A 26,487-nucleotide genomic window follows, 5' to 3' on the forward strand; every position below is an offset into this window, starting at 1 on the left:
TATTTGATGAAATGTAGGGATCTAATTTGCTGCTTCAACATACTTATAAGCAGATTTGCCAGTGCCATTTACTGAAACTATTCTTTCTTGTCATTTTTGTCAACACTTGGTTGTATGTACACGGATTAGTTTCAGGGTCTTTATACTGTTTCATTGAGTTATATGCCAGTATTTATGTCAATCCTTTGACTGTTTTAATTACTGATGTTTTGTAGTATGCTTTGAAGTGGTACACTTTTATGACTCCAGCTTGATTTTTTTGTTGTTGTTCAGGATCACTTTTAGCTAGTGGGTGATTGTGATTTTGTATGACTTTTAGGATTTTTTTTCTAATTCTTTTAAGAATGCCATTGATATTTTGAGAAGGATTGCATAGAGTTTGGATTGCTTAAGTCAGTATAGATATTTTCTAAGTTTATTTAAAAGGTGAAGAAATAATACACATGTGAACAATAATCAGAGACAGTGGGTAGAGAGGGGAAAGGTAGGGCAGATGTTTTCTTGTTTAATGTTGTGTCCACAAGAAGAGAGCATTTTTCCCTGTTGCTTAGCTTCTCATAAGCCTGAAAAGGGAACTGGTTACATGGTATAATCTACAAGTGTTGGGATGGAGAGTACATCCTGGGGAACGGGTCATTTGATTGACAGGTAGACAGACAGTATCATATAGGACAAGAAAGGTCTGGCTTTGTTTTGTGGCTCTTACCCAACTATCTACCTATTCAATGTTATTTCCATCAGATATTTCTGACCCTTATTCTTATGAGTTGCTGAGGGATATAAATTCTTATCTTTTATAGCTAATTCTTGCTGACTAGAGGTGTAAGATCTAATTTGGAAATCTTTCCCTGACTCATCTAATGGGTTCATCTTATGAGCCAGTTGGATTCTTTTATTTTCTTTCTTTAAAATTAGCAGTTTATAGTATTCAAGCAAGATTTTACAGAACTTAGTGCATTTTTAGGGTAACCAAAACAGTTTTATAACTAAAAATCCATATATTAACAATTGAAGAGTAGAAAAGTCTTAGGCAGGTGAGCAGAGAAATCCCTAATAACTTAGCAAGTGAGGAAGAACTGAACTCTACATCCTACCTAGTGAGATCTAGGAAGAGCCAAATTAGGAGCCTAACCAGTAAGGTACAGGCTTTTTCCTGCTTGTTCAAAGCTTTTTATATTAGTCTCTCTCTATTTGAGCTAGTTCTGAGGCTCCTGAGCCATCCTGATGATCAGTGTGAGAGAGCATGAGGAGCCAAAGCTGGAACTAAGTAAGAACCAAAGAAAACTCTCCTGAATCCAGAAGGTAGTTTACAATTCTTTTATCTCTGAGAATCACCTGCAGCTCCTGGCTGTTGTTCCATGTCACCAGACCCTATGAGGAGGGTACTGGGGTGCTTTAATCCCGTGTGGGAGATCAGATAGGAAATAACTGACCACAGAGTTCTCAGCCTATGAGGGCACTCAAATTCCCTGTGATAGGGTCCTTGGTGCCCATACTGACAATCCTTGATGAAGTATCCACTGCTTCTGTAGCGAAAGCCCTTGAGAGGCCTCCAAGGGTTTCCCTGAGACTAGGATTCAGACTTCCTCTTACCTTCCTGGGACCCCTCCTACTCTGTGCACATGACCTCCTTTAAGCGGCTGACAGGGTTGCTCTTGGTTCCCACCATAAGTCTCTACATAGTTTTTGCTAATGTCTAAGTCAGTTAAGAATCTTACCTACAAGTCACCTGTTACAATCTTAATAGATTATGCTTACAATATTCCTCAAACATTCTAAGGTGGAAGATTTCTCTTTACTCCTGACCTGTTGTGGAACAAAAAGGATATTAAAAGCAAATCAGGATTTTCAGTTCTTTGATGCAGTTCTGGGAATTCCATCTTCTCCAGGGGCGCATTGTGTTCAAGGGAGTGTTACACTTCTGAGATCAGAGGAGCCATAGGGAAATTTTAAAAGTGTTATTGTATGCAATCCATCTCATTGATTATTGATTCTTAGGTTACATCACAATATTGTATTGCGTGTGGTACAGACAGTTTGAAGGTGCAATAATATATAATTTACAGATACTATTTTTAGATTTGACATCATTTTATTTTACATTAAGGCAAACATGATATCTAATGTTTTGGGATTGGCTCATTTCCCGTAGCATAATAGTTTCCAGTTGAGCCCATTTGGTCATAAAGAAATGCATTTCGTTTTTTTGTTTGTTTTGTGATACTGTAAGTTATTTATTCACTATACACAGAAAATGTTCCCTAAAAAATGTACATGTAAATCACTAAAGTATAATTTGGTGAACATTTTCTCATTATAGAACATAATTAATCAGTTGGGGTAACAGTTCTCTGTCTGCCTCAAAATATCTAATTATAGCACCCAGTGTCCCTTTTATCTTTCTAACACAAAGTTAAATACTTGTGGGATTCTCTTCTAATATGTGTTTGATAAGGCAGAGTTAACAATTTAATATTACTTTAATATATTACAGTTCAGCACAATAAATCAGTTTATTACAGATCAAGATAAATTATTTCTCAATATTTTTTATTAATGGGATGCAAACAAATACTGGATGCTTTTTTTTTAAGGCAGATAACCACAAAATTACTTATCTCTGATAGCATACTGGATTTTATAATTACATTAAGGTGTAAATGGTGTAATATCACAAATACTACCCCTGAAAGAAAACAATGAGGCCACATACAATGATTCACTAGATTGTGTTCAGTAGACATTTATTGAATATGGAAATTACCTGTTGTTCTACCCAATTATCTAGTACAAAGTTTGGCCCACTGTTAAGTGTTCAATAAATATTCACTGAACATACTGATCAGGAAAGAGTTGAGAAGAGATGGGCCCTCTCAGCTTGATGTCAAGTATAATTGGAATCTATGTGGGAAAAAGTGGTTGAAGAAGTGAACTGTATTGGCATGTAAGCAATTATACTCAGATGCCAACAAAGCAAACAATTAAGCAGAAAACATTGGCACCAAAATAAACAAAGGCAAGGTTTGCCAATATTGGGAAAAATGGAATTTTAAGGATCACTCTGAAAAAGCTTATATTGGATCATACTTTTTACTATCCAATTCAGTTTCCTATTCCAATTCAGAGGCACTCTAATAGACTGTCTTCCTGGATATTATGACATCCTAGTTTCCAATAATTTATTACGGAATCAGTATAAACCTAACACAAGTACGAAGTTGAACTTCCTTTTATTTATCCTAAAATGCTTACTTTCAGACTTGAAGGAACTTCAATTATTCCATATAGTTTTACATAATTCTTATCTTTTCAGACAAGAGTCAAAATATTTGTACAGTATTCATACTGCAGCAGCTTTCACTCACCTTAGGTCTCTTGAACTGCCCTTCTTTGGTTCTTTTCCTGCTTTCAGATATTTCTTGAAGTATAGTAAGCAAAACTGTACTGGGTATTCCAGCTGCAGTTTGGACTTAAAGAATGATGTTTGTCAGTTTGGTTTTCTCTTATTCTTCTCTGTGGTATACAGGATTTTGTCTGTTGGATGTAGCAGCGTACTGAGCCAGTTTTTCAAGAGAATAGTACAACAGTCCCAGGCCTTTCCTGAGATGGTTAACTTAATAGCTCATACTCTGTGTGTAGCACCTTTCCTTTCTCACTGAAGCATTATCTCTCATTTTTTTCCTTCTTGCTTACTTGGCTTAAACAAATGCAGAGAAATCTTAAGTAAAAAGAGAGGAGCAGCTGTCAGCCCTCACCTGAATGGTGACAGGATTATTTTACTATTGAGCCCAGGGCCAGACACATCATCTTGGAATGGTGTAACCCCAAATGAGCTTAAACACAGCCTTTAGAGGCACCTCATGAATTAGGATACTTGGAAACACCATGGCTCAACCACAATAGTTCTTCTGATGCTGTTATGTATATCACTTTACAAACAACATATAAGGCTCTAGAGAAGATACTCCAAATTTTAAAACCCAATGCAAGTTAAAGCAAAACAAAACAAAACAAAACCAGGATCAGGCCTTCTAGTTCCACAGAGATTGAAAACAATTTTGATGAGGGCCATGTCCTCAATCGACTGAATAATTCACTGTTATGTTTTGGACAAAAAAAACCAAACAAAACCATGGCCCAGGTCTGGGCTCAAATCCTAGCTCTTGCCTTTTACTTCTTTGTGTCTAAGTTTCCTTATTTATCATTTAGATCAAATAAAAGTTTTGTGTACAAGAAATGAGACAACACATAGCCTTTCAAAAGAGTGTCTGGCACATCATAAACACTCGATAATCAGCTATAATTAATTAAACCATAAAGCATCCATACTACTTTCCCATAGTAATTATCACTTCATACTAACTGCTCACCAACATTCAAAGATTTAGAATCGTGCCTTAAGCTTTTAGCCCCAATACAGCTAGTTTAGGAAGAGACAGAACAGAATTACTGATCCACCAACAAAATATAAACTCACCATCAGATGACCCAATTTTATTTGAATGTGTACCTAATACTACCAAATAAACCTTATGTTACTTAACCCAAGAGGGTTAAAATGAAAAATCATGAAATAAATTTTGATATTACATGTGGAATTCTTAACTCTTAATGTAAAAAATGTAGCTTGCTGGCATTTATATCAACTCCAGAGTGGTGCCCAGTGCAACACTGATTTAAAAGAAAAAAAAACCCTACAGCTACAAAAGGCCATTTTCATTATTTAGAATCATATTTAGTACTATAGTAATTCCAGTTAATCATTATTTCCTTTATTTTGTTTTTATTATAGCATGTTTGCTTAATTTACAGCAAGCAGAAAATAAGCTGTGCCTTATCATGATCCAAACATTGGAGTGTTAAGGGTTGTACACAACATTTATTAAAAAGAACACATAAAAATACCTTTTTAGAAGATTCTATAAGAAAATACAGGGCCCAGTCATGTGGCCTAGCGGCTAAAGTCCTCACCTTGAATGTGCCGGGATCCCATATGGGCGCTGGTTCTAATTCCGGCAGCTCCACTTCCCATCCAGCTCCCTGCTTGTGGCCTGGGAAGGCAGTCGAGGATGGCCCAAGGTCTTAGGACCCTGCACCTGTGTGGGAGACCCGGAAGAAGTTCCTGGATCCTGGCTTTGGATCGGCATAGCATTGGCTGTTGCGCTCACTGGGGGAGTAAATCATCGGCCGGAAGATCTTCCTCTCTGTCTCTCCTCCTCTCTGTATATCTGACTTTCCAATAAATAAATAAATCTTTAAAAAAAAAAAAGAAAATACAAAGTTTAACCCCACAACTTTCCTCTGTTCTAGAACTGCGAACTACTGCTACAATTTTAAATAGACTTTATTGTTTAAACTATACATCCAGAAAAATCTAAAAAAAAATGTGCATATGAATGATTGCATAGCAGAAATGAACATTAACTGCAAATAGTAAAGAAATGAAAGTTAAAAGTACTATCAGATATACAAAGGTTCTAGAATCAATCCTTCAAACACATTCCATAAGTGTCTAAAACCCATCCTTTTCTTCACAAACAGAGCCTGGATTTCTAAAACCAAAATTGGAAAAAGTATTCCTCCTAAAAGGAGTCATTTTCCTACAAATTACTTAGATAAGCAAGTAATCTGAGATTTAAAAAAGATGCCAGCTTTATTCTGAAATGAGACTGGACATGTCACTTTATTGCCTTAAAATGACATTTCAGATAAATACTAAAAATTATATACATGGTTATGGGTATTCCTCATGTATAGTCAACCACACTGATAATTAAAAATTGAGAGATGACTCCTGCTTAAAACTAATCCTTGCCCCAAATAATTCTGCATTTGATAGCACTACAGAATCATCTAGAAAATGGGGAGTGTGGTTTCTCATTCCAACTTGCCTCACTTTAGCTAGAACTGAGGTGTGAAGAGTGAGTTTCCCTCACGAAGAGAGAGGCCTGTCTGGATACAAACGCACCTGTTGAGGGCTGTAAGCTAACACTGACACTAGGGACACACATAGAAACCAAATGGACTTTGAAACAACTTACTTTCTCTTAACAGCAGGAAGAATACTAGTCAACAGTGCTACTTAAACTTTAGAGTAACTACACAAGAACATTCTTTGTGTCATCAGGGACCTGCTCAAATTCTAAGGTGAGGTTTTTTTGTTGTTTGTTTGTTTTTTTTTTTTTATGTCTGTATGCTCTAAACCTAGAAACAAGAGAAAAAGCAGTGAAGGTTCCATGTTTAGCTAAAACTTCAATAGCCCTGAAAATGCTATTTAACCCAGCTTGGAGCAGGGGTTATTCCCCCAGAGGTGGGTTCACAAAACAGCTAGTTCAAACTGTGTCATAAATAAACTGTCAGTAGGGGTCAGGCCTAGGCATCTTGGTAAGATATAAAGGTCCGCCCTGACCCTACTGTGTCTGAGCAGTCAGTGCTTTACTGTGTCTATTCACTTCTGTATCATTCTGACTTATTAGCAAGCTACAGCTCTAGGTTAACAGTTCCATAAAATATGGATATCAAAGTTCATTTTAATAATACAGTGTTACAAATTAAGGTCAACCAACATCTTTTCACCAAATACTTCAAGCATTAAAAATGAGAATCTTTACAAAAATATAGACACACCACAAATTGGTAGCTGCCCATAACATTAAACAAACTGGACTCCCATGTGTGGCTTCTCAACAGCTTATCTTTTTAATTATTACCATTGCCTAGTACAGGGACAACTAACAAGGGTTTTTTAAGCATCATTGCAACATTGTATTTCTGATAATTTAAGTAAACAAGCTATAAGTAAATGAATGATACATGTCTAAAAATTATCATGGTTTATGCTATCAGTGGCCACTGTTTTAGGACTAGTCCAAGACCTTGATCTAGATTTGGACCTAGACCTAGACTGTGATCATGACTGAGATTTGGATCTAGGTGGTTCCTTTTTCTTTGATTCCTTTTCATCTCTTGAGCCAGATTTATAATTAGATATTATTATATTATATTATTATATTATTATATTATATATTATTAGATTTATAATTTAAATTTATAATTTAGAGGTGCCTCTACTTTTGGTGTGAGAGGCAGACCAAGAATGTGATTTAGCTTTCATTTCTTTCTTTGGCTGGGACTTGGACCGTGATCTTGAATTGGATTTACATCTTGAAAAGGATCGATTTTGGTGTTTGAATCTATCATTGTCGGAATGGCTCCTGCTACGGTGAGGTCCTTCTGTCGGTCTACTGTTTCTAGGACTGTAAGATCTTCTACAGTTGTAATCAAAAGACTGACTTCTTGATCTCCTTTCATAACTTCGGCTTCTGGAACGTCTTTATTTGTCATAATCATCATAACGTGAAGAACTGTATGCGTTTCTCCCTTGCTTGGCTTTCATTTGATTTGGTGTCTTCCGGTACCCTGGTGCAAATTGTATTTCAGTCTGACGACCACAAATCCGTTTTCTATTCAGATTATGTAAAGCATCTTCAGCATCTCGACCATCCTCAAATTGAACATAAGCAAATCCTCTTGGACAGCAAGTGTAGAATTCAAGTGGAACATACACATCAACTATAGGACCATAGCCACCAAACTTACACTGCAGATCTTCAGACAAACAGAGATGTGTTGGCGGGGATGGGGGGGGGCCACCACGTTCCTGACAAACAGAGATGTGTTCTCAGGGATGGTGGGGTGCAGATGTGGGGATGCAGGTAGCAGGACATGGCAGTGACAGCAAGAGTCTTGGCCGGGGGGGCACTAATGGGCTCAGCAAACCATCCTTGGCCCAAGCTCCATTTTATTTATTTTTAATAGCTAAGTAGTATTTCATAGAGTAGATGAGCCATAGTTTCCTTATCCAGACTTCTGCTGATGGGCTTTTCAGATGGTTCCAAGTTTTTGTGATTATTGATTGTGCTGCTATGAGCATAGGAGTGTATGTTGCTTTTTCATGTAACAGGTGTCTTGGGTATATTCCTACAAGTGCTATTGCTGGATCAAATGGTATGCAGATTTTCAGTTGTCTGAGTGTTCTCCATACTGATGTCCATAGAGGCTGCACCAACCTCTATGGAACAGTGGGGTTCCCCTTTCCCACATCCTCACTAGCAATGTGCTGTTGGTGGTTTTTTGTATGTGAGCTATTCTTACTGGCATTAGGTGGTACCTCATTGATGTTTTAATTTGGATTTCCCTTATTACCAGGAAGCTTGAGCATGTTTTGACATGTTAGCTGTTTGGATTTGTTCCTTTGTAAAGTGTCTGCCCATTTCCCACCCCCATTTCTTGACTGGTTTGTTTGATTTGTTCTTTTGGTTATTCTGAAGTTCTTTGTAGGTTCTGCAGATCAACCCCTTGTCTCCTGTGTAGTGTGCAAACATTTTGTCCCATTCTTTGGGTTGCTTTTTTACTTTGTTGATTGTTTCCTTTGCTGTGCAGAAGCTTCTTAGTTTGATGTAGTCCTATTTGTTCATTTTGGTCTTGATTACTTTTGCTTTTGATGATTTTTCTAGGAAGTCAGAGCCTAGACCTAAATCTTGAAGTGCTTCCAACTTTTTCTTCTGAAAGTTTGAAGGTTTCTGGATGTAGGTTTAGGTCTTTTATCCATTTAGATTTGATCTTAGTGTATGGTGAAAGATGTGGGTCTGGTCTATCTTCTTGTTTCTGCAGGCTATCAACCAGTTGTCTGGACAGCATTTATTGAAAAGACCTTCCTTTTCCCCTGGATTTTTGTCTACTTTCTTGTTGAAGATTATTTATGAGCCAGTTGAATTCTAGCCAGTGCCAATGGCTATGGCTCCCTCATCATCATCACTCTGAGAAATCATTGGCTTCTATAACAGAAAAGTCTGTCAGCATGTACAAATTTAGAAAGCAAAAGTGCAAGCAGAGTGCTCTCCAGAAAAGGAAAATTGTGCTTTGTTGTATCCCAAATACTCAGTAATTAGACTGCTCCTGTGCAAATTGAAAAAATTCAGCTTGAGTGCAAAGACTGTTGTTGTGCCCTAGAGTGAATATACCATTCTCACATAAAGGTGACAGATTCTATCAGCTGCTGCACAGACTCCTCCCTGCCCTGCATGTCAGAAATCAGGCTTCCAGACTTAGTTTCATGGAGTACATCATTATCTACTATTATTTTATGGCAGGAACTCATCAAGGAGCTCTCCCATACCTCAAACAGTTCCATAGAGGATCAAGGGAAGAGATAGGAAAAAACATGTATGCCTTGAAATTTAGTGGCCTTGATATGGCAAAACCAAATGTTCCAGTTACCTTTTTGTCTTTTGAAGAGGCATCCAAACCCTCAGCTTGTTTACAAAAGCAGGCCGATTCATAGTTCTTGTACTCTTGGGCATTTCTACTGCAAAGGAATCAGCATCGGAAGCAGCATAACATGTGCTGTGTGCTTTGATGCCATGACACACACCCTTGGGCTCTGGTCTCTGAGATTGGAGATCCTATTGCATCTGAGACCAACTAGACATGAAAGCCTGGGGTTCTTGGCAATGGTAAAGACACTCAATGGGCTTCCTCCTCTGCCAGTACCCTGCATTAGGGCCTGGGGCTAGTTTGGTGATGTACTGCAAATATGGCTTATCTGTAATCTGTCAGGCTCATGATCTGCTGCTCCCAGACTAGTGTAGTGGCTTACAACGAACAGGGTCTAAATCCTGGCCTGCTAAAGACCATCAGTAGTCACCCTCAACCCTAACCCTGGCCTTGCATAGTGGCATATTGGGGTTATGCTTACTCAGTACCCATCAAGCCCATGACCTGCCACTCACAGGCCAACAAGGTGGAGCACTGTGGGTGTGGCCTGCCTAGGACTGTGGCATCAGTCTCCTGGTCTCAGTGTCATGGTGGCAAAGTACTCGTCAGACCCCTAGCCTGCAAAATGCTCTCTGCATTCCTATGTCAGAACCCGGGCCTCAGGCCCCTCAACTAGTACCCTGAATGCTATGGTTGTGGCCTGCCTAGAATAGGTGAGGTTCCTGGCATGGAAGTGTGCTGTGAGTGTGGCCTTGCCAGGACTTGAGATTCCCCCAGCCTGCCCACTCGCTGCTTTAGGACCCTGGTTTCAGGCATGTGGCCCACCTGCTCCATTCAGATGCTTTAATGGCATTGGTACTTCCAATCAATGAGCAAGGAATATCATTCAGTTGTATTGTGGCCTTGAATTCTTTCTTCAAAGGTTTGTCTTGCTCCAGATCTGAGAGGAAAATCTTTCAGGTTTTCTTTGCTCAATATTATATAGACTATTGGTTTGTCATATGTAGCCTTTGTAATTTTGAGATATATTTTTTTATACCTGTTTTTTTGCAGAGTTTTTATCATGAAGGGATGTTAAATATTATCAAATACTTTGTCTCCATCTATTGAAATCATCATATGGTTTTTGTTATTCTATTGATGTGATTTTTTACATTGAGAATGTTGAATTATCATTGCATATTTGAAATAAATATCTCTTGATTATGATGCATGGTCTTTATGAGGTAGTTTTGGATTTGGTTTGCTATTTTTTTTCAAGAATTTTTTTCATTAATTACTTTGCATTATGTGACACAGTTTCATAGCCTCTGGGATTCCCCCAACCCCTCTCCGGGCCCTCCCCCCATATTGGATTCCTCCACCTTGTTGCAGTATTACAGTTCAAATTCAGTCAAGATTCTTTTTTTGCACACATAAACCAGGCATTGAGGCCAGCATCTTATTGTTCAGGTGCATTCAACGGTTTCTTGGGGAGACCATCTCTGGTCTGAAGGTAGAGCTGGCAGAATATCATTCCGATCAATTAAAAGCCCGAACACAACATCAACAACAATTTACAACATTTTGATGAGAATTTTTCCATTTGTATTCATCAAAGAACACAGTGGTTTTCTGTTTGTGTTGTACTTTGTTCAGTTTTGGTATCAAATGATGATGGTCTCAAAAGTGTTTGGCAGAGTTCCAGCCTGCTCAGTATTTTGGTAAAGTTTGAAAAATGTTCCAGTTAATTCCTCTTTAAGTGTTTCATAGGATTCATTAATAAACCATCAGGTCCTGGACTTTTGCTTTATGAGAGGTTTAATAACTGGTTAAATTTCATTGCTTGTTATAGATCTGTTTAGATTATCAACATGTTCTTGATTTAATTTTGGAAAGTTATAAATATATGCATCTGGAAATTTGTTGATTTCTTTGAGGTTTTTCCAATATGTTAGCATATAGTTTTTCAAAGTAGTTGCTTATGAGCATTACATTTCAATGTGTTGGTTGCATTCTTTTTCATCTCTAATTTTATTAAATTTTTTCTCATTTTTTGTTAGTAGAAGGCTTATCTTCTCAAAAAAAGCTATTTATTGATCTTATGTATTTTTTAAAACTTAAATTTTATTTATATCTGGTTTGATCCTTATTTCTTGCCTCCAGTTGATTTTGGGTTTTTGTTCTTAACATTTCTAAATCTTTGAGTTTGAACCTTAGGTCATTTATATGAGACATTTTTCTTCTCTGTAATTAAAACGCTTAATGGTAGAACTTCTTCTCTTGAAACTGCTTTGACTGGTTTCAATATGCTGTCTGTTATCACTTATTTCAAGAAAGTATTTGGTTTCCTTTTTAATTTCTTCAATGTCCCATTGATCATCAATGCCTGTTTAATTTCTACAATGTTCTCTTATCACACTGGCAAACGTGAATGATACTTGGGCTTGTGGCACCTATGCTTGTGCCCTGCTAGGAGAGACTATTGCAGATAGGGCTTATAACACCAACACCCCCAATCCCAGGGAGCCCTGCTCCAACCCTGTAGTGTGATACAAAATATACAAGTGATTTTCCCTTAACAGGTATATTTTCCTTTGGGTCCTCCAGATAGATTCCAGTGACATTCAAGGAATTAGTGCCGATTGTTACAGTTCATGTGTTGCAGGGTATAGTGGGTTTCACAGGGTGGGAACCTGATGTTGGGGATAGTAGTAACCAACTATTTGAAATGGAGTGTTACTGTGACAGTGAATTAGTCCAAAGTTTGCAATACTAAAATCAACAGTTCTGATTCCACAAAGCATAGATCAAGCAACTGCTGGTCCTCATTATGCTTGTATGGGTATTACTGTTGGCTTTTGTTTTTGTTTTTGTTTTGCTAGAAAAGTCCCAGTACTGTGATCTAGGACATATGAAGGTAGCATATTCAGGGACTATATACATTTTTTATTGTTTGCTGCCAGTGTAGCTCCGAGAGAATGAACAGAACCCCTTTCTTTTTTATCTCAGACAACACAGCTCTGAGGCTTAAACTCCAAATCCCCAACTCCTGGTTCACATTCTGTACCTCCTGTGATCCCATGCTGTGTTTGCAGTGTTGTCTGCACAACCTGTCTCCCATTTTTGGTTTGAGCATTTCCCATGATTAGGGATAAACTATGTGTCCTAAATAATTAGGTTTTTGGTGGTGCTGATCTTGCTGGAACCTGCTGGCTGTTAGTTCTGACGGCCACCTGGACCTCTTTTAGTGGAACCTGCCAGGCGCAATAGCATAGTGGTTAAAGTACTTGCCTTGCATAGGCCAGGATCCCATATGGTCACTGGTTCTAATCCCGGCGGCCCTGCTTCCCATCCAGCTCTCTGCTTGTGGTCTTGGAAAGCAGTCGAGGACGGCCCAAAGCCTTAAGACACTGCACTCGCATGGGAGACCCAGAAGAGCTCCTGGCTTTGGATCATCATCAGCCGTAGCGGTCAATTGGAGAGTGAATCATCTGACGGAAGATCTTGCTCTGTCTCTCCTCATCTCTGTATATCCACCTTTCCAATAAAAATGAATAAATCTTTTTTAAAAAGTTTGAGATATACCTAGAGAAATAAAAATCTGCTTGCTTATGCATTCCTCAGATGGCCACAGCCACCAGGGCAGAAACCAACAGCAAGCAACATCATCCAAATCTGTTTTGTGAGAATTGGTAGTCTAATTACTTGGAATAGCACTGCTGCCTTACAGGGTATGCATTAGCAGACACTGGTGTGAAGAGCTGAAGCTGGAATCAAACTTCATGCTCTGATATGAGACATGAATATCTTAACCACTAGACCAAATGCCTACTCTTCTTGTATTATATTTATTTCTGTGTTTTGGTACATTTTTATAAGCTCTCCATTTTGTTTGTCTGTTCCTCTACCCAGCTATCTATACTATTTTTGATGAATTTTCAATTTGGATATGTTGGTACATATTACTCCGTAATACTTTAGAGTATATAACATGAACAATACGTCACTATTTGCTTGTAATACTTATTTACTCACTTTTATTTAGATACACTCTACATAAAAATGTTTTTGTACTGTTTGATGTTTTCACTAATGCGTACATACATGTTGTCCAAAGCACTGTTGAAAAGGAGGTTTTTTTATACCCCCTTTTTTGTAGTTAGTCCTCTAGGCAAGCTCTGCTGTGATTTTTTTTTTTTTTTCTTTCTTGCAACTTTGTATAAGTGTGTTCAAACTGTATAAACACTTTGATAGCATAATGTTTTTGGAAATCATTTGTGTTACCTCTATAAACAGAATTTATATTGTAATTCTTGAGTAGCAGATCATTGTATGATTATAATGTAGATTTTCCATTTTTCTACTGTTGAACTTCTGGACTCTTTCCAACTTTTTACAGTGTGAATAAAGTTGCTAGGAGAATATTTATGTAGGTTTTTTTTTTTTTTTGTGGCTATATGCTTTAAATGTTCCTGGGTGCATTCTTAGTAGTAGAATTGCTGGGTCATTGAACAGGTATATATTTAGTTTGACAAGAAACTTCGATATTTTTGCAAAATGGTTGCATCATTGTACAATTCTGCTAACAATGTATAAAAGTTTAGGTGTCTCTGTATTCTGTCTACATTTAAATTTGGCTTTCTTTTTTTTTAAAATTAGTCATTGTGGGTATATAATGATATTTTGTATGGTAATTTTAATTTTAATTTTCCTATTGGTTATTTTACTGTTTTCTCTCTTTCAGACAGTTCGACATGGCTTTCCTTACCAACCCACAGCATTAGCCTTTGATCCAGTTCAGAAAATCTTGGCTATTGGAACAAGATCAGGTGCTATAAGAATGTATCCTTAATTTGTGGTTTCTTCAGCATTTAGATAAGTAAAATATATGAACAATTAAAATTTGTTTCTTTAGAAATGAGTGACTATTGTAAAAATTCACATTGTAAATTGCATTGGTATATTTTCAATTTCTTAGAGATCAGTATTAATGTCCTTTCTTTAATTCTTACAATTTTTAATTTACCTTTTTTCATAACCAATATTGCTAAAATTATAGCACTTGTATTGATTTTCATAAAAAAATAAACTTGTATTTATTGGTTTTATTTTGCTGTGTTCTATTGTTTTTTGCCTTCTAATTTTTCCCTTTTTCTTACTTTGATTTTGAGTATTTTTGAAGTGACTTATGGTAGAAACAATGATTTTCTTGTAATATGTGCCTTTGGTATTATAATTTTTTGAATTAAACTTATTTTGAAATAGTTGCATTATATTGTATATATGGCATTTACTACATAATATGTACAAATATATATTTACATGTAAATATTTATATATATACACACACATAGTGTAAGAGAAAGTACAGTGAAATTCCATGTCATTCTAACCCATTTCCTCTCAACAACTTGGAAATCACGTTTTTATTACCAAAAATATTCTGTTTCCTATTTATATGCACAGCCTGTCTCTCCAAATCCCCTTCTCTCCCCCTTGACTCTAACATCAGTTAATCTGTTCCTTATTTCAGTAATGGTCACTTCCGTAATTTCATATGAGTATAGTGTTATGTATTGTTTGGCAAACTGTTTTTCAAGTATGTTTCATCCTTAGATGGGTTGGACCCTTGAACGTGAAACAGCATTAACCTTTGATCCAGTTCAGAAAGTCTTTAATTCATCCAATACAGGCTGACTATACACCAGTTGTACGTTCCTTTTTATTTCTGAGTAATATTTAGTGGTATGGATATAACACAATTTAACCATGTGTTTAAACATATTTAGCTCATGTCTCATTTGGTTATTTTTAATAAAGTGGTTTTGAACATCTATATATGCAGTTTTTGTATTATGTTTCATTTTTATTTCTCTGGTATAAACACCCAGGATTGGTAGACCATATGGTAGTTGTGTGCCTTAAGTTTTTCCTTAAGTGTAGCTGTGTGTTACTGAATGAATTCATGATAGGAGAGCACTTCAAAAGTTTTTGAAAAATTTAATGTAAAAGACAAGTGTATTTTGGTGTAAGAATTTTACATGTGTGCAGTTATTTCATAATAAGCATTTTCATGAGCATTTTAAAGAACCTACATATCACAAGTGAAATACAGTACATGCCTTTTTCATATCTGAATAATTTCCTTTAGCATAATATCTTCAAGAATTATCAGCTTTTGCAATGTTAGAATTTCCTTGTTTTTAAGAGATGTTTGTATAAACATTTTTTATCCACTTGGACATTTGGGCCACTTTTGTGTATTATATGATTGTTTTTATCTGTTGTAATATAAATGCTACTATGAATATGTATTTTTAAAAAATCCCTTCTGGACTTTCATTTCAGTTCATTTGTATATGCACCCAGAAGTAGAATTGCTGGAGTACTTTTACTTTGTATTTTTAAAAAACCACCATAATGTTTTCTATGTTGGTTATACATTTTACACTTACGCCAGTTTTAATTGTCTTTTGATGTGCAATAATTTTAAATAATTCATGAAAATCTGGGTTTATTTTGCCCAATGTTTTTGGTATTTTATCTGAGAAATCTAATGCTATGAAGTTTTTGTCCTGTATTTTCCTTTAATACTTTTATTGTTTTATCAGTTTTGAGTTTATTTTGCGATGTAATTTTATTAAGTACAGGTCTAATTTCACACCATTTTTGTATGTGTATCTAGTTTTCCTAGCACTATTTATTTAGAATCCCCATTGAATGGTCTTGGTGCTATTGGCAAAATTAATTAGCTATATATTGGAGGGTTTATTTATGGGATCTTTATTCTGTTGTTCTGCATGTCTGTTTTCATAGCAGAATTAGTGTTTTTATTATTATAGCCTTGTAATTTTGAAACCAAGACCTGCAAGTTCTCCAACTTTTTTTCCCCTATTTTCAGATTGTTTTGATGCTTTCAGATCCCTTATAATTCCATATGAATTTTAGGATGAATCTGTATCTTGGCAAAAATATCATTGGAATCCTATTTTAATTTATTTATGGAAAGGAAGATGGTAGGGATAGGAAGAGAAAGAAGGCAGAAAAAGATCTCCTGTCCGCTTGCTTGTTTCTCACCTGCCTGTAGTTGTGGGATTGGGTGCCAGGACTGCTCTGATTCTGCCTTGTGGGTGGCTGGAAGCCCACTACTTGAGCCATTGCCTCCTACCTGCCAGAGTGTTGATGAGCAGGAAGCTGGAACCAGAACTTTAATTCAGATATTCTGATATGAAAAGAGGACGTCACAAGTGGCATCAGAATTGTGATGTTAAATATTCATCCTATGTTATTAAAATGTTAAAAGAAATCATGTTAGATTTGTGGATCTTTTGGGGTAGTATTATTATCTTTTATAACTATTTAAAATTATGTAAATGGGACAGATTTAATGTATTTTATATATACATTTTTAAGAAATAATTCCTATTTCTCTCACTCCCCTCCCTTACTTCTGCTTCCCTCATCCTTTTTATTTTTTCTTTCAATTTTTGCAATGATGTGTGCTTTCAACTTTCTTACAAGCATGTTCTTCTACAAATAATGAATTCAGTAGATAGTAAGTAGAAAGATCACTGATCCTCAGGTTATACACAGAGCCTATAAACCATAATGACATTCTAACAATGTGAAGACTCCAATCCATGAAAATAGTGCTATTTTATTTATATCTTTTATTTTAGAAACCTTTTACAGTTTTATTGTGTATGCCTTTTACTTCCTTGGTCACATTAATTCTAAGCATTTTATTATCTTTGATATATTGCCTGTGGAATTAATTCCATAATTTCATTTTCAGATTGTTCATTATTGAGACACAGAAATATAATCTATCTTTATGTGTTAACCATAGGGCATTTTTTTAAAAGACAGACTTAGAGAGAGAAACAGAGAAATAGAGATCTTCTACTGGTTCACTCCCCAAATATCTACAATGGATTGAGCTGAGATAATCCAAAGCCAGGAGCCAGGAGCTTCTTCTGGGTCTCCCAAATGAATGTAGGGGCCTGAAGTTCTGAGCCATCCTCTTCTGCCACAAACAGGGAGCTGGATCCCAAGTGGAACAGCCTGGACAGGATCCAGTGCCTCTATGTGATGCCAGCACTGCAGATAGAAGCTTAGCCTACTTACTATGCTACAGTGCCAGTCCCTAGAAAATGTTTCTCTACTGAATCCATTTTTTACCTTTTAGTAGTGTTTTTGTGAAAACTTTTGTATAAATATATAATCTATAGATAGTAATAATTTCATGTTTCCAACTTGCATGTTTTTAAAAGTATAATTTTATGCAGTATCATACCATATTTTGATACATGTTTATATACTTTAATTTCTAAGCAGTGTAAACATACCTATCTTCTCAAACATTTAAACATTCTCCTGATGAAACCATTCAAAACACAGACTTGGTATTTAAAGTTCAGAACAATTTGATCTTGCCAGAGAAAACTTTATACTTTCTCATCCCCAGATTCTGGACTAGCTTATTTTCTAATTCTATTGCTACTGGGTATCCACCCTATTCTATTACTATTGTGCCTTTTAAAGTTTAATTTTTTTAATGCAGAACTTGGATTTTATGCATTTCATACATATAGTACCAGGAGATAATTCCACTTCTGTCACACTTGCTTCCTCCCAGTCTCCTCCCCTAACTTCCCTCTCTTCAGGAGCTTTTTTCTAAGACATAATTCTCTATATTTACAGGCTTCCCTTTTAACAAATCCTAACTTTGAACAAGTAATCAGTAGAAGATCCATTTCCACAGAAAAAGAGCCCAAAATGATACTCGTATCCCAAAATGACAGTTTCATTCCTATGCATTTTTTATTCTGTCTTAACTGCCACACATCAGAAAAAAACATTTGTGTTTTTGAGGCTGGTGTTTTTCACTAATGGTAATTATTTGTACTTGTGTGCACTTTGTTGAAAACAACAGTATTTTATTCTTATAGCTGAGTAGTTCCTTAGTGTATATACATCATATTTTTAAAAATCCAGTCCAAAATGATACACATCTGGGTCGATCCTGTATTTTGTGTTTGTGATTTGAACTGCAGTGACAATAGGAACACATATAGTTCTTTCAAATGTTGATTCATTTTATTTGGGTAAATTCCTAGGAATGGGATGGCTGAGTTATATGCTACATTTGTTTTCAGATCTCTGAGGACTTTCCATAATGTCTTCTGCAATGGTTATAGTAGTTTACATTCCCACCAAAAGTGGATTATAGTATCTTTTCCTCACATTCTCCCCAGAATTCATTGATGTTTTTGAGTTTTAGACAATAGCCATTCTAATTAGGTGGAGTGAAACCTTTCTGTTAGTACTTCACTGATGGTTAGTTATTCTCCGCATATTTTCATGCGTCTGTTGGTCATTTGTATGTCATTCTCTGAAAAATGCCTGATCATGTCTTTTGCCCATTTTGTTTTTTTTCCTAATTTATTGTTTTAATGATTTTTTTTTTCAAAGCAGTTTTACTGAGAGAAGGAGAGGCAGAGATTTCCACCTCCTGGTTCACTCCTCAAATGGCCATGATGGCAGGAGCTGAGCCAATTAGAAACCAGGAACTAAGAGCTGCTGCTTGGGTCTCTCCACATAGGTGCAGGGACCCAGAACTTGAGCTCTCCTCCTCTGCTTTCCCAGGACATAATCAAGGTGCGGGTCAGGAGTGGAGTAGCTGGAGTTGGAACCAGTGCCAATATGAGATTAGCCGTGGAAGATTAGCCTGTTATGCTACCACACTGGCCTCCTTTTACCCATTTAACAATTGATTTGTGGTGGTGTTGAATTTTTCTGAGCTATTTATAGGTCCTGCATATTTTCTTATCAGTTTCATTGTTTACAGATATTTTCTTACATTTTTCAGTTCCTTCTTTGTCAATGCCAATGCTAATGTCTTACATAGTTTCTCTGAAGTTTTTCTCTAATATTTCATAACATCAGGTCACAGATTTAGATCCTTGATCCATTTTGACTTGGTTTTTTTTAATAAATTATATGAACTATAAGAATCAGATGTATTTTTAAATCTACATAATGCTCTTTATCTCTTTTTACACTTTTTGTTAAAATCTATTTTTCCAGATGTTAGAATGGCTGCACGTGCCCGTTTTTCTTTCTGTTAGACTGAAATATCTTTTTTCCATCTTTTCACTTTCAGGCTGTTGTATCTTTATTGGTTAGGTGTATTTTTCGTAAGCAGTGAATAGGTGGATCTTGTTTTGTAGATCATTCGGCCAAACTGTATAATTTATTTGGGTAATTTAGGGCATTCACATTCAAGGTTATTATTGATAAGTAACAACTTGGTCCTATGATTTCTTCCATAAATATTTCTATTGTTTGCTTTAGATTTCCTTTATAATTTTACTAGATTACATGCCTTTGTGTTCTTTCATCAGAGTGATTATCTTCTGTTTCTGTGTATAGCATACCCATAAGCATTATTTGTAATGTTGGACAACTGCTAACAAATTCTTGAATCTCTGTTTTAGAAGGCCTTTATTTCATCTTAATTTATAAGTGAGAGATTTTCTGGGTACAATATTTTAAGTTAGCAGGTTTTTTTTTTAAAGAAGATTTATGTGTTTTAAAGGCTAGTTACACAAAGAAGCAGAGAGGAGAAACTTCCATGTGCTGGTTTACTCCCCAATGACCACAGCATCTGGGGCTGGGCCACATCAAAACTGAGACAGGAAATTCCTTTTGGTTTCCCATATTGGTGGAGGGGCCCAAGCACTTGAGCCACCTTCTGTTGCTTTCCCAGGTACATTAGCAGGGAAATGGCTAAGAACTGGAGCTCCTGACATACAAACCAGCACCAAAATGTGCTGCTGCCTCTGATAGTGGCTCGATGCCTGCCCGAGTTTCTTTTAGGACATTATGTCCTAGCCAAGATGGTTAGTGATGGGAAATCACCTATTTGTCTAGTTGGGGTTCCTCCAAAAGTAATCTGGCATTTCTTTCATGCCCATTTTAGAATCTTTTCTCTGTGCTTTCTTGTGGAAACTTTGATCCTAATGTGTCATGGTGCAGATATTTTCTAATCGTGCCTGTTAAGAGCTCTACAGCCTTCCTGTATTTAGCTGCCACTTTCTTGATCCAAATTAGGAAGGGGTTTCTGCTGTTGTTTCACTGAGTGGGTCTTCCAATCCATTCTCTTTCCCCAATTTAAGGAACTCCTAAGATATATTTGGTTGCCTAGTAGTGTCTCATAAATTTTAAGCATTATTTTTTAGCTTTTCTGTTTGCTTTCTTTCAATCTTTTTGTCTAACTTATATATTTCCAAGATTTCTCTTCCAGCTCAGATATGGTATATCCTACCTTACTGAGTCTGTTGTTGAAGTTTTCCAGTATGTTTTCTATTTGACATTGAGTTCTTCATTTCTTATATTTCAGTTTGACTTATCTCCAGCATCTTGGATCTCACAAATTTTCACCCATATAATGTATGGATTTTGTTATCTCATAATTGAGTAGTTTTATGATTTTTTTGATTAATTCTCAATCATTTCTTCAATCTCTTCTTCACATTCTAATGTTGAAATGTTGTGTTCCTTTTGGAGAGTCATATTGTCTCCCTTGTTCTTGTTTCTTGTATTTCTGCATTTCTTTTTAGGAGTTTGTAGAAGCAGTCTTCTCTGATGTCTTTTCTCTGTATGCATCAGTGGCTTAGTGCAATGACTGCTTCTTGGGGCACATAAAGAGATCCATGCTGGGTAGGGCTAGGTTAGTGCTTAATGGTGACACCTGTGTTGGGCATTTAATGTCCTCTGTTGTCATCAAGGCAAGGGTTATGATCACAATTGTAATGGGCTCACCTCCTCCCTTCCAAGGTGATCAACACGTGGGCTCCTCCCACACTGATATAATCTCTACCCACATAAACAACCAAAAAGATTTGTGGGGTTCTCAGTGTGAGCATAAAACCTTGAAGTAATCTGCAGGAAATCAGAGATCTGTGAACTTCTGGAACTGGACACAGTGATTGCCTAGAGACAAAGCTACATGTCATGTACTATCATGTAGGCATAGAATTCCCCCAAAGTGCAAGGCCTCTACAGTCTTCGGGTGGAATCCAGGCACGCTTATTGGGAGTTGGGGAAAAGAAATGTGCTCTTGGTCTGTGCAGTATTGCATTGAGCCTTCTACCTCCATGTCTGTAGGCTGCTAATGTGGTCAGTAAGGTTTTTGACTGTGTATTTTCTGTGTCACTGGCTGCTGCTGTCTGCTCCCCGCTCACTCTTAGAAGCTGACATCCCGTCCAGCACCTAGCCGTGGAGTCATTTGTAATGTTCTTGCTCACTGCTGTGTTTTTGCAATATTCACGCTGTTCTATGGTGTGTTTTTAAATTTTTTTTCTTTCTGTAGTTCTGCACACTTCTGTCTGACTCTTTTCCTTGGGAATGTACTTCCTTTGTTTTTCATCTACTAACTTCTGGTCACACTTTTTTTTTTTTCCTCTTCAGCTATTTTGGGAACTCTTCCACCCTACCTTGAAAGTCTGTCTTTTGTAGTGAGATGGATTCCACTAGATATCATTATGAGTGGTGGAATATGCTAGTCTGAAAAAAACTATTTTGTTGGGTGCAGCACAGTAGCCTAGTGGCTAAAGTCCTTACCTTGCATGTGCTGGGATCCTAAATGGGAACCAGTTCTAATCCCAGCAGCTCTGCTTCCCATCCAACTCCCTGCTTGTGGCCTGGGAAAGCAGTTGAGGACCACCCAAAGCCTTGCGAACCTGCACCCGCATGGGAAACCTAGAAGAAGCTCTTGGCTTCTGATTGGCACAGCTCCAGCTGCTGAGATCACTTGGACAGTGAATCACCGGGCGGAAGATCTTCACCTCTGTCTCTCCTCCACCCTGTATATCTGACTTCCCAATAATAAATAAGTCTTAAAAAATGTTTTTTCTGATATGGTAGTTAACACAGAATACAAAAAAGTTATAAGAATGAAAGACATGATATAATCTCATTTTAGCCCTTGTTCAGTCACATGGAATTGTGGTTTTCTTATTTATTATTTATGATTGATGGTGAATGGTGAATTAAGCCTGTGATTATAGAATGAATTGGATTTATGTCTTTGTAGAAATTGAGGGAATAAAAGGAAGGGAATGTGGGAAGGTATTTGAGGGAAGCAGAGAGATAAGTTGGTTATCCTCCTTCAATTGTTCCTGTAAATTGCATGAAATCTGTTCTCTTTGTATTAATAAACATTTAAACCATCTCAAAATTAAATAGAATTCATTCAACTGAACACCTTTTAACTGTGAAATTAAATCCATTTGCCTTCAGGATTAATATTACTAAATAAGAACTAACACCTGCTGCTATGTTGATTGGCTACAGATTGAATCAGCTCTGTTAATGAATTTGGTGGTGTCGAGTTTTTTCATAATGTTTACTTTTCCTGGAGGATTCCCTTCAGAAATTTTTGTCAGGCAGTTTTGGAAGCCATTTATTCTTTGATTTTTTGCATTGTCTGGTAATGTGCTATTCTACTTATGTTTTCATTTTTATCATTTTATGATACCAGTCCATAGACTCTGGGCTTCCCCCTCTCCCTCCCCAAGTCCCATGCCCACCCCCTTAGTTCCACTATATTACAATAGTTTTATTCTTTATAAACAGTCACAATCCATCATTGTAGGCATGGACAATGGCAGAGTTCCAGCGTCCAATTGTCAAGATATAGTTAATAGTTTCATTGGGAGTCCATCTTTGATCTGGAAGTAAAGATGCAACTGCATTGTATCCTCATGTGCGGATATGATAGTCTCCATTAAATAGTTACTATGCGTCCCCTTAAATGTAAAGCCACAAAACAAAATCAACAACAGGAAGAAAAACAGAAATTTGCAATGCCAGGAAGTTAACTAGCATGCTACTACTGAATGACTAATGTGTTGCTGAAGAAGTGAAAAAGAAAACCAAGAATCTTCTTAAAGAAAATGATACTACTGTATGATCAATGAGTCAGTTAAGAATGAGAAAAAGACTGTTGAAGAATTTAAAAAGAAACCCAAAGCATCAAAACTTAATGAGATACACCTTCCACTGATATTTGTTGGTGGGATGTGTCTGCTGAGGGAACACATAGGTGGGTTTTATTTTTTAATCCAGTCTACTAAGTGATATTTGATTGATGGAGCCTTTTAAATTCAGGATTGATATGAATAGGTGGTAATTTGGTTCTGTCATTTTAACAATGAGTTGTTCATTGTTTGATTTGTCTTCTGTGGTTATTATACTGTGGTGTTCTTCATGTTTGCCTTTGGTTTTGGTGAGTGCCATTCCTTCTGTCAAGAGAACATTAAGTATCATTTGGAAGAGGCACATTGTTTGAGGATTTTTTTTTTACTGTGGGAAAATTTTCTTTCTTTTCAAAGACAAAGGAAAACCTTGCAGGGTATGTTATTCTGAGCCAACAATTTTTTTTGCTTTTAGAATCTGGAATATGTTACTCTGTTTTGTGGCCCATAGAGTTTCCAGTGAGTGGTCAGCTTGAGTCTGATTGTCATTCCTCTGTAGATCAATTGATTTTTTTCATGTGCACATTGAAGGATCTTTTCCTTATGTTCAACTGAAGAGATCTCGAGTATCATGTGTATTGTGGTGAAGTTCACTTTTAGTCAACCCTGTGTAGAGTTCTGTGCCCATCCTGTATTTCATTGCCAATTTTTTTCCTCCACATTAGGGAAATTTTCCTTTATTATTTCATTGAATACATTTTAAAACACAATTTCTCCTTCTGCACCTTGTAGAAGTCCCATAACTCTTATATTTGGTGTTTTAATAGTGTCCCCTGATTCTTGCATACTTTTTTAGCTTGACCCAGCTCTGCTTCCAACAGTTTATTTCCTTTTTTGACAAGAAATATCTTCTAATTTTGAGATTCATTCTTCTGCCTCCTTCTTTTTTATTATTGAGACTTTCCATTGAAGTTTTAATTTACTCCATTGTCTTTTGTTTCTAACACTTCAGCTTGATTTTGTTTCAGTGTTGCTCTTTCCTGTTTGACATATTTCTTGAACTCTCCTGTAAATGCTTCTCTTTGATGATTAGAAGCTTTATATCAAGTGTTTTGTATTCTGTATCTTCCATTTTCTCAATGTATTCCTCAGTTAGCTCTGAGGTTAAAGAAGGTTTTGCTCTTTTGTAGGCGAGTCCTCAGTAATATTCATTGTGTCTGTCTCTTCTCTTCTTTTGCTCTTCACTATTGTACTTCTGGTTAACAGATTCTTCTCCTTAGCACATGTTTCTAAGGTGTGTCACCTACACATCTAGAGTTCAATTTTACTTATTCATTTGGTACCTGGTTCTTTGTTTGCACTCTGGAATCTTGTGTTTGGCTTCGAGCATGGTCTCTGTAACCCCAACTCCTGGTTCACATTCTGCACCTCCTGTGATCCCATGCTGTGTTTGCAGTGTTGTCTGCACAACCTGTCTCCCATTTTTGGTTTGAGCATTTCCCATGATTAGGGATACACCATGTATCCTAAATAATTAGGTTTTTGGTGGTGCTGATCTTGCTGGAACCTGCTGGCTGTTAGTTCTGATGGCCACCTGGACCTATTTTGTTCCATCGGATGCCAAGGTCAATATTTTTTTCCCTGTGTATCAGTCCAGTGCTGAGTTGGAACTGAGAGCTCCCAGCTTAGTGTATGTGCCACTCACTTTCCCTACAATCTCAGTCTTTGCCACACTCTGTAATATGGTGCCTGGTGTGCCTCTGGCGGAGTTCTGGGTCTGCTGGCCATTAGGTCTGGAGGCTACCTGGACCTATTTTGGTGGAACCTGTAGGATGCCATTTGAGTGCAATTTACTGAACTAGAGATGAGTGTGCTCCCTGCTTAATACATCCTCAATCCTGCCCCATAGTCTTGTTCTCCCTATACAAAATGGTGCCTGATGTGGTGCTAGTGGGGTCTGGGCTATGAAATTCACCCTATTCCATCACTGCCTGTTTGGTGTCTGCTGCTCTGTCTTTGCTCCTGGTCCAATCAAACAGACCAGCAAGATAGGAATTTCTTTGCGTTTACCTCCTGAGCTCCCTGAAAACTCCCCTTCCCACCTGGCTGCTGGTGGAGTTCCAGACGCAAGTGGAGTTCAGATTATTGCTCACGGAATGCCACTGGGGTATTTGGTCACTGCAACACTACACCTTTTTTCCACTGCTTTGCTGAAGGTGCCCCTCTGCTGTCAGCCTCTCCCCTCCTGTCTCCTGGAGTGTATCCTTTCTGCTTCACCCTAGTGGAAGTTTCTCTATTTTGCTCTGTCCTTATTCTGTTCAGCCATCTTGATTTTCCTGTGTTATTCTACTTCTAAAGGATAGCTTCACTGGGTGCAATAATATTCCTGGTTTGCAGGTTACTTTTTTCCTTGAAGACCTTAAATAGATCATGCATATGTCTTTTGGCCTGTGATTATTTTGGTGGTGAGTCTGCTGATCGTATAATTGGTTTTCCAAATATGTAACTTCACACTTTCTCTTACTATCTTTAGGATTCTCTTTTTCCTTGAGTTTTAACAGTTTGACTAAGATATACTTGGGAGGTTTATTTTTTTGTTTGAATCAGCTTGAGGTCGTTTGAGTTCCTATATCTTATGTTCATATCTTTTTTTAAAATTGGGAAATTTTTAACTTATTTCATGTAGTAAAATGTCTATGCTGTTTTTTCCTTTGGGAATCTTATAATTGAATATCTAAGGATTTAATTGTATCTCTTATTTTTTGTATGCTTCCTTCATTTAAAAAAGTTATTTTATCTTTATTTCTTCCAGATTATTTCAAATATCTTATCCTCCAGACCAGAAATTCTTTCACCATCTTGTTGTGTTGTATTATTGAAGCTTTCAGTTGAGGTTCTTTTTAATGACTTCACTCTCATTTTTCTCATTCATGTTGTGTTTTGTTTTCTCATTGCTTTACGTGACTAGCCACATTCCTTTTGTCACACATTGAGTTTCATTATTTTGAATTCTGAATCTGTCGTTTACTTGTTTTACATCAGAATACGATGTATTTCTGGAGAATTCTGATATTCTTTTTGCGGTGTTGTACTTCCTTGCATTTCCATATTTCTGTGTCTACACATTGACATCTGCCTATATGGCATAATAATTCTTCCCACTTTATGGAGTGAGTTTATTTGAGAGTTTTGGTTTATACTTATCTTGTTCTTTTGTGTTTGGTTCTTGGTGAGCCCAGAAACATAA

General features: G+C 36.8%; 1 protein-coding gene and 1 pseudogene across 9 annotated transcripts in view; one reads left to right on the forward strand and one right to left on the reverse strand.

Annotated features, from left to right (window-relative positions):
* STXBP5L (syntaxin binding protein 5L) overlaps positions 1-26,487 on the forward strand; it is a 248,886-nt gene that overhangs the window by 35,172 nt on the left and 187,227 nt on the right. For all 9 annotated transcript variants that reach the window (XM_041002601.1, XM_041002603.1, XM_041002602.1 and 6 more), the window contains one exon: positions 14,003-14,100. In XM_041002601.1, coding sequence (XP_040858535.1) covers positions 14,003-14,100 — 98 coding nt within the window. The remainder of the gene's footprint in view (positions 1-14,002; positions 14,101-26,487) is intronic.
* On the reverse strand, positions 3,409-9,193 carry LOC121171069 (annotated as a pseudogene).

The sequence above is a fragment of the Ochotona curzoniae genome, unplaced genomic scaffold (assembly GCF_017591425.1).
Source record: "Ochotona curzoniae isolate NIBS_2020 unplaced genomic scaffold, NIBS_Ocur_1.0 scaffold_2587, whole genome shotgun sequence".
In the NCBI taxonomy this organism is placed as follows: domain Eukaryota; kingdom Metazoa; phylum Chordata; class Mammalia; order Lagomorpha; family Ochotonidae; genus Ochotona; species Ochotona curzoniae.